The sequence below is a fragment of the Mercenaria mercenaria genome, chromosome 4 (genome assembly GCF_021730395.1).
Source record: "Mercenaria mercenaria strain notata chromosome 4, MADL_Memer_1, whole genome shotgun sequence".
Taxonomy (NCBI): domain Eukaryota; kingdom Metazoa; phylum Mollusca; class Bivalvia; order Venerida; family Veneridae; genus Mercenaria; species Mercenaria mercenaria.
Genome location: NC_069364.1, coordinates 75,938,098 through 75,958,648, shown reverse-complemented (window position 1 = coordinate 75,958,648; position 20,551 = coordinate 75,938,098). Strand labels below are relative to the sequence as shown.

Sequence of the window (20,551 nt, the reverse complement as noted above, 5' to 3'; positions counted from 1 at the left end):
ATTTTGGCCAAATTATGCCCCCTTTTGGACTTAGAAAATTCTGGTTAAAGTTTTGCGTGCAAGTACATACAGCTATTACTAAAAGGCATATAGATTTGAAACTTATTTTTTCTTTTTCTAGATCAATTACCTACCTCACTGGGTCAAGTCCCATAACTCTGACATGTATTTTGGCCAAATTATGTCCCCTTTTGGACTTAGAAAATTCTGGTTAAAGTTTTGCGTGCAAGTACATACAGCTATCACTAAAAGGCATATAGATTTGAAACTTATTTTTTCTTTTTCTAGATCAATTACCTACCTCACTGGGTCAAGTCCCATAACTCTGACATGTATTTTGGCCAAATTATGTCCCCTTTTGGACTTAGAAAATTCTGGTTAAAGTTTTGCGTGCAAGTACATACAGCTATTACTAAAAGGCATATAGATTTGAAACTTATTTTTTCTTTTTCTAGATCAATTACCTACCTCACTGGGTCAAGTCCCATAACTCTGACATGTATTTTGGGCAAATTATGCCCCCTTTTGGACTTACAAAATCCTGGTTAAAGTTTTGCGTGCAAGTACATACAGCTATTACCAAAAGGCATATAGCTTTGAAACCTATTTATTCTTTTTCTAGGTCAATTACCAACCTCACTGGGTCAAGTTCCATAACTCTTAACATGTATTTTGAGCAAATTATTCCCCCTTTTGGACTTAGAAAATTCTGGTTAAAGTTTTACATGCAAGTTACTATCCCCAAAACTAATGCAGATATTGAATTGAAACTTAACATGTTTCTTCGGGGTTATAAAACTAGTTGATAACATCAAGTCCCTTAACTCTGATATGTATTTTGGTCAAATTATGTCCCCTTTCTAACTTAAAACTCTTTTGATATTTCACATTTTGGGTAATAATTTCCTGCTTCTGTGACAATATTTCGAATAGTCGAGCTTGGCTGTCTTACGGACAGCTCTTGTTAGAGAGATGTATCGGGTTCAAATACTTGTATATATCAAACAAAGTTTTATTATGTCCTCATTGATTGTATGCCAATTTAAGTAATATTTATTATAATGAAATTGCTCAGGGAAAAATCGGCAAAAATCATACCTGAAAGATAGTGTATTTCAGACAGCACATATTTGGATAAGTCAATACACAGTGTCAGAGAAAGTAGAAAACTACAATTATGTGGATTAAATTACTTTCATTTTAAATATTCCCTCATGAAATGATCAGCATATTCAACTAAAACACGAAACACAGACTTATTGGTATGTTTATAAGACAGTGTTTGATACTGTTTGGATGAAATAGATTGACACTGTTTCCCCACAACACTGCTATATGTTTCCTTAACCTTTAGCCTGCTGGCAGCAAGTGATTCTGCCTTTGCAACCAGTGCAGACCAAGATCAGCCTGCACATCCATGCAGGCTGATCATTATCTGCACTGTTTGCTATTTAGTCAGTAAATTTTCAGTGAACACCCCTTGGAATAATAAATGGTATTACCCAAATTGAATGATGGACCAGTCCATTTTAGAAATTAAGCAGGCTTAGGGTTAAAAGCTTAATAACAGCAAGAAAATTTCACAATATTTATATTCTTTTATCCCCAACTTAAAAGAAAATGAAGAAGAAAATATTCAGTGCTGATTATTGCTTTGAATTTTTATTGATATATTTACTTAAATAAATATATAAATGGCTGTTTTACATTTTCATGAACCCTTTCATATCTTCCCTATAACTTATTTTTTGTCTCAATATACTTAAATGAACTATATACTTAATTGCAATAAACTGTTAATTATGTGCCTGGCTATAATTCCAGAGAGCCCGGCTGTAACAAAATCCAGGTTAGAACCCTTTAAGAGGTTTCATAGGGTTCAGAGCCACTTACCTGGCCTGTCCGAACCCTATGTGTCTGTGTCTTTTTGTGCTTTGTTGAAATAATGACACTACCCTGCTGATAAAACTCTTCTGGAAATAATGCCATGCTTTGTTGTCAAGTTAAAACTTGTACAGGATAGTGAAATCAGTTATAAGTAAAATAAGTAAGTAAGTAACAACTTTATTTATAGAGCCAATTTACAAAATGGTCCACTGTATAAATATGTACAAGTACAATAAACTTGATTTATAAACAATGAATGACATACTAGGTATAATATAATCACAACATTAACACTGAAAATGAATGCATTATACACATTGAATAAGGAAAAAATATTACAGAAACATGACAAAGTTATTGAATTAATGATAACTACTATTGCAACAAATTCAATCTGAAATGAAATAAAATCATATAAACAAACAAAATATTGAAAGAAAAGTTAACGACATACATTAATAGTCTGCATATTATTTAGGAAATTTTAAGAATTTGGTAGACAGAATTTTCTGCTAATCATTGCAGTTTCCCCAAATAGTACAGCAGAAATCAAGGTATGGTAGAATGCAGGCATTGTAAATGTGAATGTAAGATTAGGTAAAGTTTTATTCGTAAGAGAAGATATAAATTGGTATTACATTTTTTAGGGTTTGTTCAACTTGACATTTCCAGTTTAGGTGTTCATCAACATGAATTCCTAATAATTTCTCATTTGATGAGTATGATAGTGGTAGACCCTGCATTTGAATATTATTAGATTTTGTGTGATCTTTTATTTTGTTGTTGTTATAGGAAGCAGTGATATACATAGCTTTAGTTTTCGATATGTTTGGAAGCATAGAGTTGCCTTTGCACTCTTCATCAACAATGTAAATGTTGGTCTGCAGTGTATAAGGTACCTCCATTACTGTTTTACCAAATTCAGACATTGTCGTATCATCTGCAAACATGTCATTAGACAAATTGTTTGTGTGCAGTGGTGGCTTATTGATATATAGTATAAACAGTACTGGACCTAGAACAGAGCCTTGAGGAACACCTGCAGAAGTTTGTTGGGTATTATGTGTTCCCAACAGTCTAACAAAAACAGGCATACTTATAAAATAAGTGAAATCAAAATTATCTCATAATTGTTTTCCTTCCTGATCAGCCTGATATAAAGAAGACACTATTCCATCTCCGTTGTGTTTGCACTAATAAGTTTTATCATTGACCTACTTTCCAGTTCCTGGAAACATTAGTCATATAGTCCTGGGCTTTATGAAAAATCTGATATTTTATACCTATTCTTAGATAGGAAGTTCATTTTACTGGCAAGCCTTTGAATAGTAGAGCATGTTGTTTTGAGGCACCTCTTGTTTTACATAGACTTCCAATTTTAAAATTCCTTTGCACTAAAACAGTAATGCACTGAGCTTGGGTATTTGATGTGTAGCATTGTGTAGTGGTCCTCTACCAAGTTTATGATAGTCATGCCCGTGGGGGCAAAATTGGCCCAGTCAATGTGGGGTCACTTGTTTTACATAGACATATTAAGAAAAACAAACTTTTTTTTTCTAAAGCATGAAGGCCCAGAGCTTATATATTTGGCATAGGGATAGCTTTGTGTAGAGGTCTTCTACCAAGAAATCATTGTATCCATTTGTGTCAGGTGAACAATATAGGGTCGTCATCACCCTCCTGTTTGAAATTAGTTTCTTCCTTTTCTCTAACCTGCAATTTGCACATAACTTTTTGAACCCTAAAATAAATTCTAACTTCCTGAATATTAATAAAACTCCATGAATTGGAATGCTAAATATGATATTTGAAACCCTTTGTAAGATTAAAATTGCATGCATTCACTTTCCCATCATAGACTGTGTGCACAATGAATGATAACTGTAAAGAAGTATATAAATCATATAATATTTCAATATGTAAATGAAAATTTGTTGTTAACACCGATAAACGTAGAAGTAATACTACCACGCAAAGAAATTGTGTTCATTGTGATTTACTTTCCCAGTATCCCAACCAGCAAATCCACAGAATTAATCTCCTGTTATTATGCCCCCCTTTGAAGAAAGTGGGATATATTGCAGATGTTGGTCGTTAGGTCGGTCGGTATGTCGGTGGTTCCGTAGACCAGATGGTTTCCGGATGATAACTCAAGAACACTTGGGCCTAGAATCATGAAAGTTGATAGGGAGGTTGATCATGACCAGTAGATGACCCCTATTGATTTTGAGGTCAGTAGGTTATAGGTCAGGGTCACAGTGACCTGGAATAGTAAACCATTTCCGGATGATAACTGAAGAACGCTTGGGGCTAGGATCATGAAAGTTGATAGGGAGGTTGGCCATGTCCAGCAGATGACACCTAATAATTTTGAGGTCAGTATCTCTTAGGTCAAGGTCACAGTGACCAGGAACAGTTAAAGGGCTTCAAGACGATAACTCAAGAATGCTTGGACCTAGGATTATGAAAGTTAATAGGGAGGTTGGCCATGACCAGCAGATGACCTCTATTGATTTTGAGGTCAGTAGGTCAAAAGTCAAGGACACAGTGACCCGGAACAATTAAACAGTTTCTGGACTACATGTATAACTTGAGAATGCTTGGGCCTAGGATCACAAAACTTAATAGGGATGTTGATCATGACCAGCAGATGACCTCTATTGATTTTGAGGTGAGTAGGTCAAAGGTCAAGGTCACAGTGACCAAATAGTTTCTGTTCCTTGTGCAATTACTGAATGCATCAAGGGGGGCATTTCGTGTTCTACAAGCTCTTGTTGTTAATGATTTCACAGTAGCTATTTAAGCAAAAAGTCATAGATATCGAAAGCCCATTTTCACTCAAATATTTTATCTATAGTTATTTACTTCAAATGTTGCATGTATAAACTGTTGATATTAGATAATTGTGTATGTAGAGCTGCATTTATGATTAAATGTCATACAATTTGTTAAAAAAAACCTCCAGTTTTTCTAGTGAAGAAAATTAGTACTCCGCTAATATTAATACACTTACAGTTTGCCATTGATTTGGCTTTCTGTCTACCAAACTTATACAGAATATGTTTACTGTAACATCTTCATGACGGGCGTATAGTGTGACATTCTGGCACTCTTGTTATTTTTTGTTCATGCCAAGATGCTTATTGGCATGCAGAATGTTTTGTGAAAAATGTCCGTAGGTGGGGGACGTTGGTAACTCTGTTACAAATTCTTGTGTTTTGTACTGTTAATACACATCAATCTTAAATCTTATATTTACATAAACTGTAGGTAATAATTTTTTGTATTTTCAAACGTGAAATTTGAGTCTAGTATAACCTAAATGTAAGGATAGCAAAAAATACCAGAGCTTTATGTTACAGCCATTTCAGTCAAGTTTTTATGTCATATGCACTGGTATAACTCCTTATACACACTGTTGGCACAAGCTTGCACAATTTTGGAAATGGTGTTTTCAACACATGTTTTGTAAGTCCTATATACATAGAAAAATGCTCTTGGAGGTAGTCTAGGCAAAACATTTTCACTGAGGAGCATGCCGTCAGTACCTCTTGACATGTCAGGGTTGCACAAAATTCTGTCTAGCTACACCTCTTGATATTATCAGTCCTTCTGTTAGAGCCGTAAGACTTCCTTGTTGGACTTGTTATGTATTTACTGGAAGAGAAGACTTTTCTTTTAATGAGTTAGTTGTTGTAACAACTGAGGATCTTGTATCATACTTTGACTGGACAACAGAAGTTCTCCTAGAAAGTCCTTTTTCCACATCAGTTTGTGCATTAGATCCAGCAGCCAGATCGAGAATAGAAGAACATAATACTTCCCATGGTGGATGTACTTCATATTTACCATCCTTTCCCTTTCTCACTCTAGCTCGGGTATTTCTTTGAAATAATCTTGACATGAGTTTGGGTAGGTTCGCTTCATTTATTTCTTCTTTTATCAATAGTATGATAGGCTTCCGTAAATTGTATGCTTCCTCTACTTCCATTTGACACCATATCTTATCACAGAAAGGCTGAGAGGTTATACAGATCATGACACAGGATTTTTCTATATTCGACATTATTTCAGTTACTATCGGAAACCCAGGTCTGAAATGATGCTCGTCAATGCAGACATATGTCCCATGTTTGCCAACCCTCCTGCAAATCTCACCATTAAGTTTGGGATAAATTTGTTGATTTGCGAAATTTGAATCTTCTGAACAGTATGACAGAAACACAAGAAAATCTTGATCAGGATGATTCCTTTTTAACTGATTTAAAATCTTCATGATTTTTATACGTCGCTTTTTGTAACGACGAAAAAGGATGAAAATTATAACTAATATGCAGATAACACTTGCAATGACACATGAAACAATAATAGAAATTCTTCTAATAAGACGATGCTTACAGACATTTTGTACTTCATTGATCGCATCTCCTTTCAGATTGTAAAGTTGACCATTGAATGAACAGTAGTAGTTGGTTCCTATGAGATAGTTTGAGTTTCTAATCCATGAAGCAAATTCAGTTTCTTGACAATCACATGTGAAATTATTGCCGTTGAGAGCCACAGTAAAGTTGTCAGTCTTCAGTCGAAAGTGCAGTGCTAAGGTATCAAACTGCCGTTGAACTTTTCCATCCAGATTGACCAAAATGTTGTTGCTTAAATCTATGTATTGTAAATGCACCAAAGGTTTTAGGTTAAAATGTATGGTTCTCAAATAATTATTCTCCAAATTGATTCTTTGCAATTTTATGTTTTGCTGAAACATTCCATATGGTATGTTACTTAGTCCATTTGAAGAAAGGTCTAGGTCTTCAAGGTCGATGTATGTTTGTAAAAATTGACTAAATTGATCTTGATGATTCTGCTCCATCTTGTACAGTTTATTTCCAGACAGATTAATTTTACGTATGTTTTTCCCAGGATCTATACATCTTGGATGGATAAATTCCAGTTTATTTTCAGAAACATCTATTTCCGAACCAGGTAAAAATGGAACATTTTTGAAAGAAACATTGAGGCTTACCATGTGATTTTGTCGGAAATTTAGATATTTTGTGCGAAACATGATTCCATTGGATTCAAATACCCAACCTTCAGTGAATGTCAAAGGTGTAGGATAAGCAGGAATGATGTTGTCCAGTTTTACCGTTTCAGGTGTGAAAATGGAAGTGTAAAATTTGTTGAAATTCGCTACATGGCCGGCAGAAGGTGGAAAGCGTATTTTCATGAGTGCTTGCAGAAAGGGAACAGTTGAATTTGTTATGTCCAACACTTTCAGATTCGAACACACAAAGTTCTGTTGATTGTATACACTGCCAATATAAGCATTTCTTATGAGAAGTTGTTCCAAAGTTAGACATAGCTCTGATATATATGGCATGTTTAAATCCATATTTATTTTATCCATTATTAATGTTTTAATTGGTCTTGGTGGTAAAGTGGCAACAAAATCATCCATATGAGAATAAAGTATTGGTTCAGTATCTAAATTTTGAAGTTGCGATATTATCACATGTTGAAGCTTTGGTAAAATGAAATCAAATTGCAGACTGTGTGTCACCTGCCATAAATCAAGAGATGGGTTTCCAGAAAGATTCAGTGTTGTTAGTTTGTCTAATCCTACAAAGGAATAGCTATTCATTTTCATTTTTGAAGTATTTGTAGCAGTGTTAATTCCATGTATTCCAAGGTACTGTAGCTGTGTAAGTCCCGAAAATAAAGAATTGGCAATGTAATTGACAGTGCTAGGGTACTGCAGCGTCAGCTCAAGTTTCAGGACATTTGACCAACTTGGATCGGAAAACGGATGCTCTCCACCTGGTCTAGGCTCAAAACCTGTTATATGAACTTCTGTTGTATTATTTGGAATTTTCACTTGTGTCCTCCTGTCATTACAGTGTAGAATGTGACCTGTACATTTGCAGGTCAAAGGACAAGTATCCTCTCCATAGGTTATGTAGAAGTTTAAGGTCAAGACTATCAAAATCAACATGGTTTTGCCTGTTAAGAGAAAGAAACAGTCTTATATTTGAATATAACTGGTATAGCAAAGAATCTAAGTCCTCTCCCAACTTTGTTCAGATTGGGGTGCTTGGCCTCCTTTAAGGGCTGTCAGGGCAAAAAATAGGAAAAGCTTGGGACAGCTTCTTCTCATGAACCAATTGATGGGTCTTCATCAAACTTGGTCTGTAGCATCATTATAAGGTCCTCTTCCAGTTTTGTTCAAATGGGGGAGCTTTGTCCCTTCTAGGGTCCACAAGAGCTAAAAATAGAAATACCTTCAAATGACTTCTTTTCATGAGATACTTGATGGATCTTCATCAAACTTGGTCTGTGAAGCATCATTGTAAGGTCCTCTTCCTAATTTATTAAAATGAGGGCACTTTGACCCTTTTAGGGGCCACTAGAGTTATAAATGAAATGATTTTTTCACATTAAGTGCTTGATGCATCTTCATTAAACTTGGTCTGTAGTATCATTGTAAAATCCTCTTCCAAACGCTGAAATTGGGGGCCTCCATGGCCGAGTGGTTACGGTTGCTGACTTCAAATCACTTGCCCCTCGTTGATGTGGGTTCGAGCCTCACTCGGGGCGTTGAATTCTTCATGTGAGGAAGCTATCCAGCTGGCTTACGGAAGGTCGGTGGTTCTACCCAGGTGCCGGCTCATGATGAAATAATGCACAGCGGGGCATCTGGGGTCTTCCTCCACCATTAAAGCTGGAAAGTCGCCATATGACCTAAAATTGTGTCGGTGCGACGTTAAACCCAACAAAATAAATAAACTCTGAAATTGGGGGCACCCGGCCCCCTTCTAATGGACACTTGAACGAAATATAGAAATACCTTTAAACAACTTCTTCTTATGAAACACTGGATGCAGATAACCAGTATAAAGAGACTGTCCAAAACACCCTCAGACTGCTCCAATGGTCTGTGTGTTTTTGCATTGCAAAATTAAAAGTGAATATACATATTTTATTTCATGCAGAGATATTTTATTGAAGAAAATATCAGCAAAGTCTTGTTAGATGAAAACTACCCACCTGAAACAATGTATAAAATGTCCGAAATGTCCTTATTTTTCAAACACTTTCATTTATGTAAATGTTGTAATAAGCATAAAACATGGAAAATATATTTTATGGCTACAAGGAATAGATGATGATATCCGACTTCCTCAATAACGCAGTTAAAGACGTGCCATAAAATATCTGTATTCTTTTGTATTTCCAAGATGGTAATCAAACACGGTTTGCATGAAAAAATTAAGACATAACAAATATCTAGTTACAAGTTGGCAGTAGCATATACAGGGTGTTTCATAATATTTGTTACCGTTACAAGCTAATATAAAACGTATATGTAACACATAACGCAGTCATATTATATAATATTCTAAAGGAGACAGAATGAAGTTTTACGTAATGTAAAAAATAATGGAAAAACGTTGACGTCATGACGTCATAAACAACATCATCAAAACAAGTCATATTTTCAAGATGGCACTGCCCATAGAAAAATGCACAGAAGTAGTTAAGCTGTATTATGAGGGTTATTCACCGGTCACAGTCATTAGACCAATGCAAATGTGATCCTGAGGATGAGAAACTTAGCAAGATGCAAGTGCACAGATTGACAGACGACATGGTAACACGGGCCGACCGAAAGCAGTCAGATCTTGAGAGAGGACGTCATCTTGAGCACATGTTGTAAAACTGATTGTTTTCTTTGAAAGGACATTGAGGTGAGCATTTTAAGTAAACCTGCTGATGTTATGTATCAAATAAAACTTTATTATATCTCCTATCGCTTAGTGACTTTCATTTAAAGTACATTCCATATTTTGAAAAATTTAAAACAGCGAAAGATATTATGAAACACCCTGTATAAGGCCAAGACAATGTGTTAATGTCTAAATATGCTATTAAATCAAGGTAGTAGTATGCAATTAAAGTAATTGATGTATTAAGTTGAGTTTAGGCCACGCTTTGTTTCTACAGGGTAGGATAGCTATTATTCTATGTTTTTAAAACTATACTGAAAAGAGAATTACTGAATAAGTTTGCAGATGAAGTTCACAGTAGCTATTTAAGCAAAAGTCACTAAAATTTATGCTAATAAAATCATATGATTTTGTAGTAAATACGAAGATGATGATAACTGTAAATTTATCCAGCAAAATTTCTAGTACAGTACTGTTGAACCTGCCATAATGGTCACCTGTATTCAGCAGTAACCTGTCTCAAGCAGTCAGTCAATTACCTTCCTAAATGGACAATATGTTCCTATTTCAACTTGTCTTGAAGCAGACATAGTGTGTCTCTCTCTTGGCAGGCTGCTTGATACAGTTTTGACTGTATTTGTACTTTAAGGCATACCCAGCACGTCTAGATTTGCACTAGGGGCCATACATTTCATATAATGTGGTCTTTGCTACTGTATGACATGATAAAAATCACTCTTCTCAAGTACATAAAGGCCTTGCTTGGGAAAGCAAAAATTCTTTATTTGCAAAGAGCCTGTATTTGTAAGTCATAGATATCGAAAGCCCATATTTCACTGAAATATTTTATCTTGAGTTATTTACTTCAAATGTTGCATGTATAAACTTTTGATATTAGATAATTGTGTATGTAGAGCTGCATTAATTTTATGATTTATGCCTAGTTCTGTTGGGCTTGCATATAATGTTCAGGTCTAACTACACCTCTGATATAAACAATCCATCTCTTAGAGTCTTAACTACACCTCTGATATATACAGTCCATCTCTTAAAGTCTAACTACACCTCTGATATGCACAGTCCATCTCTCAGAGTCTAACTACACCTCTGATATAAGCAGTCCATCTCTTAGTCTAACTACACCTCTGATATATACAGTCCATCTTTTAGAGACAACTACACCTCTGATATATACTGTCCATTTCCCAGAGTCTAACTACACCTCTGATATATACAGTCAATCTCTTAAGAGTCTAACTACACCTCTGGTATATACAGTCCATCTCTTAGAGTCTGACTACACCTCTGATCTATACAGTCCATCTCTTAAGGGTCTTAACTACACCTCTGATATATACAGGCCATCTCTTAAGAGTCTTAACTATGCCTCTGATATATACAGTCCATCTCTCAGAGCTGTAAGTCTTCCTTGCTGGGCTTGTTATGAATTTACTGGATCAGAGGACTTTTCTCTTACTGAGTTGGTTGTCGTAACAACTGAAGTTCTTGTAGTTCTTGTATCATACTTTGACTGGGCCACAGACGTTCTCCTAGAAAGTCCTTTTTCCACATCAGTTTGTGCATTAGATCCAGCAGCCAGATCGAGAATAGAAGAACATAATACTTCCCATGGTGGATGTACTTCATATTGACCATCCTTTCCCTTTCTCACACTAGCTCGTGTATTTCTCTGAAATAATCGTGACATGAGTTTTGGTAGGTTCGCTTCATTTATTTTTTCTTTTATCAGTAGTATGATAGGCTTGCGTAAATTGTACGCTTCCTCTACTTCCATTTGACACCATGTCTTATCACAGAAAGCCTGAGAGATTATACAAATCATGACACAAGATTTCTCTATATTAGACATTATTTCAGTTACTATCGGAAACCCAGGTCTGAAATGATGCTCATCAATGCAGACGTATGTCCCGTGTTTGCCAACCCTCCTGCAAATCTCATTATTAAGTTTGGGATAAATTTGTTGATTTACTAAATTTGAATCTTCTGAACAGTATGACAGAAACACAAGAAAATCTTGATCAGGATGATTCCTTTTTAACTGATTTAAAATCTTCATGATTTTCATGCGTCGCTTTTTGTAACGATGAAAAAAGATGAAAATTATAATCAGTACGCAGATAACACTTGCAATGACACATGAAACGATTATAGAAATTTTTCTGATAAGACGATGCTTACAGACATTTTGTACTTCATTGATCGCATCTCCTTTCAGATTGTAAAGCTGACCATTGAATGAACAATAGTAGTTGGTTCCTATGAGATAGTTTGAGTTTTTAATCCATGAAGCAAACTCAGTTTCTTTACAATCACATGTAAAATTATTGCCATTGAGAGCCACAGTAAAGTTTCCAGTCTTCAGTTGTGGCCTAAGGTGCAGTACTAAAGTGTCAAACTGCCTTTGAACTTTTTCATCCAGATTGACCAAAATGTTGTTGCTTAAATCGATGTATTGTAAATGCACCAAAGGTTCTAGGTTAAATTGTATGGTTCTCAAATAATTTTTCTCCAAATTGATTCTTTGCAATTTTACATTTTGCTGAAACATTCCGTATGGTATGTTACCTAGTCCATTTGAAGAAAGGTCTAGGTCTTCAAGGTCGATGTATGTTTGTAAAAATTGACTAAATTGATCTTGATGATTCTGCTGCATCTTGTACAGTTTATTTTCAGACAGATTAATTTTACGTATGTTTTTCCCAGGATCTATACATCTTGGATGGATAAATTCCAGTTTATTTTCAGAAACATCTATTTCTGAACCAGGTAAAAATGGCACATTTTTGAAAGAAACATTAAGGCTTACCATATGATTTTGTCGGAAATTTAAATATTTTGTTCGAAACATGATGCCAGTGGATTCAAATACCCAACCTTCAGTGAATGTCAAAGGTGTAGGATAAGCAGGAATGATGTTGTCCAGTTTCACTGTTTCAGGTGTGAAAATGAAGGTGTAAAATTTGTTGAAATTTGCCACATGTAGAGATAGGCCCTAAAATTTTCAATGATAGAATTACATTAAATAAAGTCTAGAAATTAATTTCTAAGTCCTTGAAATAACCAAAAATGATTTCACAAATGTGAAGTTTATGATAGTTTTGTTAATATCAATAACAGAAGTTTTAATTTTTAATTTAAAGTTGTGATCCACAAAGAATGACAACTCTTGCCTTGGGCTAGTACTTATAAGTAGAGATCTATTAGTTTACTTCCCTTGCAATTACACAATTGAGTGGAAAATGAAAACTGTTTAAGACACAATATCATACTTTTTTGCACAACAAAATCATTAAGGATTTATTCATTTGTGTTTGATTTACCCCTCAAGACATGGTTCCTATGATTCTGTCAACTTACATATGGTAAAAAATTAACTTTTAACAAGCCAATAATAAAACGAAGTACCAGTAGGTAAATAATAGTGCAGATAATACAGTTTTGCTAGTATCAAAATGTCACAATAGATCCACTTTTGTAATACAGAACACCTGGTAGGATTAGTAAAGGTGCAATTATATTGATCTCTATTTCCTATGCCTACCACATGCCCAGCAGAAGGTGGAAAGCGTATTTTCATGAGTGCTTGCAGAAAGGGCACAGTTGAGTTGGTTAGGTCCAAAACTTGCAGATTCGAACACACAAAGTTTTGTTGATTGTATATACTGCCAATATAAGCATTTCTTATGAGAAGTTGTTCCAAAGTTGAACATAGCCCCGTCAAGTATAGCATGTCTATCTCCATATTTATTTTATCCATTATTAATGTTTTAATTGGTCTTGGTGGTAAAGTGGCAACAAAATCATCCATATGAATAATAAGTATTGGTTCAGTATCTAAATTTTGAAGTTGCGATATTATCAGATGTTGAAGCTTTGGTAAAATGAAATCAAATTGCAGACTGTGTGTCACCTGCCATAAATCAAGAGACGGGTTTCCAGAAAGATTCAGTGTTGTTAGTTTGTCTAATCCTACAAAGGAATAGCTGTTCATTTCTAGAGAAATATTTGTAGCAGTGTTAATTCCATGTATTCCAAGATACTGTAGCTGTGTAAGTCCAGAAAATAAATAATTGGCAATGTAATTGACAGTGTTAGGGTACTGTAGCGTCAGCTCAAGTTTCAGGACATTTGACCAACTTGGATCGGAAAATGGTTTCTCTCCACTTGGTCTAGGCTCAAAACCTGTTATATGAACTTCTGCTGTGTTATTTGGAATTTTCACTTGTGTCCTTCTGTCATTACAGTGTAGGATGTGACCTTGACATTTGCAGGTCAAAGGACAAGTATCCTCTCCATAGATTATGTAGAAGTTTAAGGTCAAGACTGTCAAAATCAACATGGTTTTGCCTGTAAAGAGAAAGAAACGGACTTATATTTGAATATAACTGGTATAGTAAAGAAATTAGTTATCAAATTTACTATATGATAGCTCTTGTTTTTCAAGTGGAACCACTATTGCTTAAAAGTTTGACAAAAAGTATATTTTAAGCTTCCATTAGTTATTTTATTTCTTTTTACTGGTACTTTAAGTACAACCATTAATTTAAAAGAAAACTCTAATTACTAAACTGCAATTTTTATCTTATTTTTATCTTACCATGAGCCAAAGGCTCATAGTGAGCTTTTGTGACTGCTCAATGTCAGTCGTCTGTCGTGCGTCAGTCAACGTTTTCTAAAAAAAATCTTCTTGAAAACCACTGGGCAAAATTGCACCAAACTTCACAGGAATGCCCCCCTTTCAAAACTGTTCAAAGAATTTAATTCCATGAAGAACTCTGGTTGCCATGGCAACTGAAATGAAAACCTTTAAAAATCTTCTTGTCCAAAACCGCCAAAAAATAGAGCCTTGATATTTAGCATGTGACATCATCTAATGGTCCTCTATGTTTATCATTCAAATTTTGATGGGTTTGAAACTGGGTCGTGTGGTGTCAAAAACTGGGACACTAGGTCAGACATGTTTGTTATGGTGTGTTACTCTGGTGGGCCATCTGGGCCCTCTTGTTTAAGATACAGCCTTGAAGTTTGGATGACATGTACAGTTTTGCACACACCGATCTAAAAACTGACTTTCAGTGACCATGAATGTGACCTACTTTCTTAATATTTTAGCATCAGGTTGACATTTGAAACAAGTAGCTCATATTACTCAGGTTAGCGATCCAGGGTCATCATAAAGCTCTTGTTACATTTAGTGTTCTCTTTGATCCAGTGTAGCATACTTTTTAAACGTATATACAGTGCAATTTAACTTGCTCTTGCATTGATATGGTCTCTGGCTGTCATTTCCTCATATTTAATAATGAAGAAATCACTCGAAACCCTTGACAGAAACAAAAAATCTTAGGGAGACCAATTCCACAAAATTTTGTTTAAAAAAACTGATGTTGTTCCTGTAGCATTTATGCTACATTTAATAATCTCACTATGATCTTTTCAGGATTTAATCCATAGTTTTATATTTCACTAAACCCTAGGGAAAAAATAACAGGAATTAAAATGAAATTCTACACATTTACAAGTGAGACATTTCAACCTTTTTTATATCGTAAACTTTCTAAATCAGGGCAACAACATTTTATCTTTTTCATCAAACAATTAATAAAAATATAGTTGGTTTAAAAATAAATATCTGAAGTTTGAAAATCTTTTACGACTGCAGAAAAAAGGAAATTTACCTCTGAAGTTTTTTTATTGTTGTTTTTTGGGGGTTTTTTTGTAACATGGACTGTACCAATTTCATGCTACAATAACTCTTGTCATTCATTTTCAGTCACAACTTGAAACATTTATATTGCAATCACCTTGACTGATTATTTATTTAACATTTTCCAAATGACTGCTTTTATAGATAGATAGATAGATAGATAGATTTATTTCAACATAAAATGTACAATTACAGTATAATAATTATGAATAGGTTATAAGCTGAATATATTAATTTCGAGAGAGTTAGCAAAACATCTGAAATTGATATCTTAAAACTGCTGTATTCAACTTATAACCAACCGTCTTACAGTTCGCCATTAAATTTAATACATACAGTAACAGTTGATGTGACAACTATGTGAAAAAGAATGACCAGATTTGAACGAAATGGAACAATTCCATTGGCAGAGCAACTTGGGTAAACTGTAATAATACATACAACAAAAGATAAACATGTATGAATTAATATAGCCATGTCAATCAACATTATATGTCAAGGATAACACAAAAAAGAGAAAAAAGAAACTCTTATTTCCATTGTGGTCCTTGAGATGTATTAGTAGTGCTGTTTGAAATAGGAAGATATCACATTAGAGATCACAATAAAAACAATAAGTTAAATTTAAAGGACAATACTTTGGTAGAATTATACAATAGGTAAATGTATTGCATAAATAAAATTGCTATTTAAAAATTTAAGTTAATTAGAACAAACTTATAAGGCCGAAGAAAAAAAATGTTTAGGTTCTCATCCAAATTTTGGGAAAAAATGGGGCGGGTGGGCACTTTTTTTTTTAGCTCACCTGTGCTCAAAGGTGAGCTTTTGTGATCGCCCTGTGTCCGTCGTCGTCTGTCCGTCGTCAACAATTTGACTGTTAACACTCTAGAGGTCACAATTTTGGCCCAGTCTTAATGAAACTTGGTCAGAATGTTACTCTCAAAAAAAAAAATGGATGAGTTTGATGTTGGGTCATCTGGGGTCAAAAACTAGGTCACCAGGTCAAATCAAAGGAAAAGCTTGTTAACACTCTAGAGGTCTCAATTTTGGCCCAATCTTAATGAAACTTGGTCAGAATGTTACCCTCCATAAAGTCTTGGACGAGTTCGATATTGGGTCATCTGGGATCAAAAACTAGGTCACCAGGTTAAGTCAAAGGAAAAGCTTGTTAACTCTCTAGAGGTCACAATTTTGGCCCAATCTTAATGAAACTTGGTCAGAATGTTACCCTCAATAAAATCTTGGACAAGTTCGCTATTGGGTCATCTGGGGTAAAAAACTAGGTCACCAGGTCAAATCGAAGGAAAAGCTTGTTAACACACCAGAGGTCACAATTTTGGCCCAATCTTAATGAAACATGGTCAGAATGTTACCCTCAATAAAGTCTTAGACGAGTTAGATATTGGGTCATCTGGGGTCAAAAACTAGGTCACCAGGTCAAATCAAAGGAAAAGCTTGTTAACACTGTAGAGGCCACATTTATGACTGTATCTTCATGAAACCTGGTCAGAATGTTAATCTTGATGATCTCAAGGTCCACTTTGAATCTGGGTCATGTAGGATCAAAAACTAGGTCACCAGGTCAAATCAAAGGAAAAGCTTGTTAACGCTCTAAAGGTCACAATTTTGGCCCAATCTTAATGAAACTTGGTCAGAATGTTACCCTCAATAAAATCTGTGACAAGTTTGCTATTGGGTCATCTGGGGTCAAAAACTAGGTCACCAGGTCAAATCGAAGGAAAAGCTTGTTAACACACCAGAAGTCACAATTTTGGCCCAATCTTAATGAAACCTGGTCAGAATGTTACCCACAATAAAAGCATAGACGATTTAGATATTGGGTCATCTGGGATCAAAAACTAGGTCACCAGGTCAAATCAGAGGAAAAGCTTGTTAACATGTAGAGGCCACATTTATGACTGTATCTTCATGAAATCTGATCTGAATGTTAATCTTGATGATCTCAAGGTCCACTTTGAATCTGGGTCATGTAGGATCAAAAACTAGGTCACCAGATCAAATCAAAGGAAAAGCAAGTTAACACTGTAGAGGCCACATTTATGACCATATCTTAATGAAACTTGGTCAGAGTGTTAATCTTGATGATCTATAGGTCACATTCAAATCTGGGTCAGGTGGGGTAAAAAAATTAGGTCACTAGATCAAATCAAAGGAAAAGCTTATTAACATTCTAGAGGCCACATTTATGACTGTATCTTCATGAAACTTGGTCAGAATGTTAATCTTGATGATCTTTAGGGCAAATTTGAATCTGGGTCATGTGGGGTCAAAAACTAGGTCACCAGGTCAAATCAAAGGAAAAGCTTGTTAACACTCCAGAGGCCACATTTATGACTGTATCTTCATGAAACTTGGTCAGAATGTTAATCTTGATGATCTTTAGGTCAAATTGGAATCTGGGTCATGTGGGGTCAAAAACTAGATCACTCGGTCAAATCAAAGGAAAAGCTAGTTAACACTTTAGAGGCCACATTTATGACCATATCTTATTGAAACTTGGTCTAGGAATGTTGGTCAGCATGTGCAGTTGTGCACCTGGGGTTTCGCGTCCGGATTCATTCAGTTGTGTAGGAGTTATGGCCCCTGACTTAGTTAAAAATTGGTCATTTTAATGTTGTGTTGCACGTAGCTCCAAAAGTATTTGACCTAGAGTCACCAAAGTTTACAGGAATGTTGGTCAGCATGTGCAGTTGTGTACCTGGGGTTTCGCGTCCAGATTCATTCAGTATTGTAGGAATTATGGCCCCTGACCTAGGAAAAAATTTGTGTCCTTTGTCATGTAGTGGGGGCATCTGTGTCCCATGGACACATTTCTAGTTTGACTTTATAATCTATAGCATATTTTGGTTTAGTTTTGTATGTAAGCTGGTAGCTCAGTACCCACTAATGAGAATGGATTGAAACTTCACATACTTGTCCACTGTAATGAGCTGACATGCATTGTATAGGTTTCATACGACTGTTATGCATTTTTAGCTCACCTGTCACAAAGTGACAAGGTGAGCTTTTGTGATCGTGCGGTGTCCGTCATCCGTGCGTCCGTCCGTCCATAAACTTTTGCTTGTGACCACTCTAGAGGTCACATTTTTCTTGGGATCTTTATGAAAGTTGGTCAGAATGTTCATCTTGATGATATCTAGGTCAAATTCGAAACTGGGTCACGTGCCGTCAAAAACTAGGTCAGTAGGTCTAAAAATATAAAAACCTTGTGACCTCTCTAGAGGCCATATATTTCACAAGATCTTCATGAAAATTGGTCAGAATGTTCACCTTGATGATATCTAGGTCAAGTTCGAAAGTGGGTCACGTGCCATGAAAAACTAGGTCAGTTGGTCTAAAAATAGAAAAACCTTGTGACCTCTCTAGAGGCCATATATTTCAAAAGATCTTCATGAAAATTGGTCAGAATGTTCATCTTGATGACATCTAGGTCAAGTTCGAAACTGGGTCAGGTGCCTTCAAAAACTAGGTCAGTAGGTCAAATAATAGAAAAACCTTGTGACCTCTCTAAAGGCCATATTTTTCATGGGATCTGTATGAAAATTGGTCTGAATGTTCATCTTGTTAATATCTAGGTCAAGTTTGAAACTGGGTCACCTGCGGTCTAAAACTAGGTCAGTAGGTCTAAAAATAGAAAAACATTGTGACCTCTCTAGAGGCCATATATTTCATGAGATCTTCATGAAAATTGGTCAGAATGTTCACCTTGATGATATCTAGGTCAAGTTCGTAAGTGGGTCACATGCCTTCAAAAACTAGGTCAGTAGGTCAAATAATAGAAAAACCTTGTGACCTCTCTAGAGGCCATATTTTTCATGGGATCTGTATGAAAGTTGGTCTGAATGTTCATCTTGATGATATCTAGGTCAGGTTCAAAAGTGGGTCACGTGCCTTCAAAAACTAGGTCAGTAGGTCAAATAATAGAAAAACCTTGTGACCTCTCTAGAGGCCATACTTGTGAATGGATCTCCATACAAATTGGTCAGAATGTTAACCTTGATGATATCTAGGTCAAGTTTGAAACTGGGTCACGTGCCTTAAAAAACTAGGTCAGTAGGTCAAATAATAAAAAAACCTTGTGACCTCTCTGGAGGCCATACTTTTCATGGGATCTGTATGGAAGTTGGTCTGAATGTTCATCTTGATGATATCTAGATCAAATTTGAAACTGGGTCAACTGCGGTCAAAAACTAGGTCAGTAGGTCTAAAATTATAAAAATCTTTTGACCTCTCTAGAGGCCATATTTTTCAATGGATCTTCATGAAAATTGATCTGAATGTTCACCTTGATGATATCTAGTTCAGTTTCGAAACTGGGTCACATGCGGTCAAAAACTAGGCCAGTAGGTATAAAAATAGAAAAACCTTGTGACCTCCCTAGAGGCCATATTTTTCATGAGATCTTCATGAAAATTAGTGAGAATGTTCACCTTGATGATATCTAGGTAAAGTTCGAAACTAGGGACATCTTGGCCCTCTTGTCTTGATATTTCTACCATACAAAACCATGATACCTTGTAAATTAATAAACTGAAGACAAAATTTCAGGTCTTACCAAAAGACTTTCTGTCAGGAGAGAATTAGTATATACTGTGAAATCATTAATATTCGCGGGGGACTAGTTTTCGTGGATTTAGTAGTTGGGTCAATCCACGAAAATTAATCCCAACAAACAAGTAAAATTCCGATTCATTTTATGTTCAAAAGTTGAAATCCACAAATTCATATCCCCACAAATTAACCGTTTTGACCAAAACCATGAAATTTTGTGCACACGAAATTAAATGATTTTACAGTACTCAAAAAAGGTCAACTGTCATGTTAAAAAAGTTCAGGGGTGAAAGAAAGAAATTTTGCAGGGGGCCATTGGTCAAACAGGATCCTGCATGGGTCAAGGTTAGGACCCTTGTTATGTGTCCAGTAGATATTCCCACAAAAAGAAGTGCCATTTAATTAAGGTTTTAATATTTTTTAAGTTACTTGTCCGTATTACGTGTTCGTTTGTCCAGATGTCTGACTTATGCATTTGTTGTGCATTTCTCAAAGTTTTTGACCTGGAGTTACTAAACATCAGAGGATTGTTACTCAGCATTTGAAGTTGTGCACCTGAGGTTTTGGTCAGGATTTCAGAAGGGTGCACCCATCATGCCTGGGTATCGAACATGCCACATCTTTCTTCAAAGTCATGAGG

At 35.5% G+C, this 20,551-nt stretch overlaps 2 protein-coding genes across 7 annotated transcripts in view; one reads left to right on the top strand and one right to left on the bottom strand.

Moving 5' to 3' along the window:
• The window catches only part of LOC123552175 (anoctamin-4-like), a 127,802-nt gene that overhangs the window by 91,807 nt on the left and 15,444 nt on the right, over positions 1–20,551 (top strand). The gene's annotated exons all lie outside the window — the stretch shown is intronic.
• LOC123552172 (carboxypeptidase N subunit 2-like) lies at positions 1,680–12,606 on the bottom strand. The gene is made up of 2 exons (XM_053541714.1): positions 8,929–12,606; positions 1,680–7,884 (listed from the first exon to the last, which is right to left on the bottom strand). Exon 2 carries the CDS (start codon positions 7,874–7,876, stop codon positions 5,534–5,536), a length of 2,343 nt encoding a protein of 780 aa, XP_053397689.1. The 5' UTR covers positions 7,877–7,884; positions 8,929–12,606; the 3' UTR covers positions 1,680–5,533.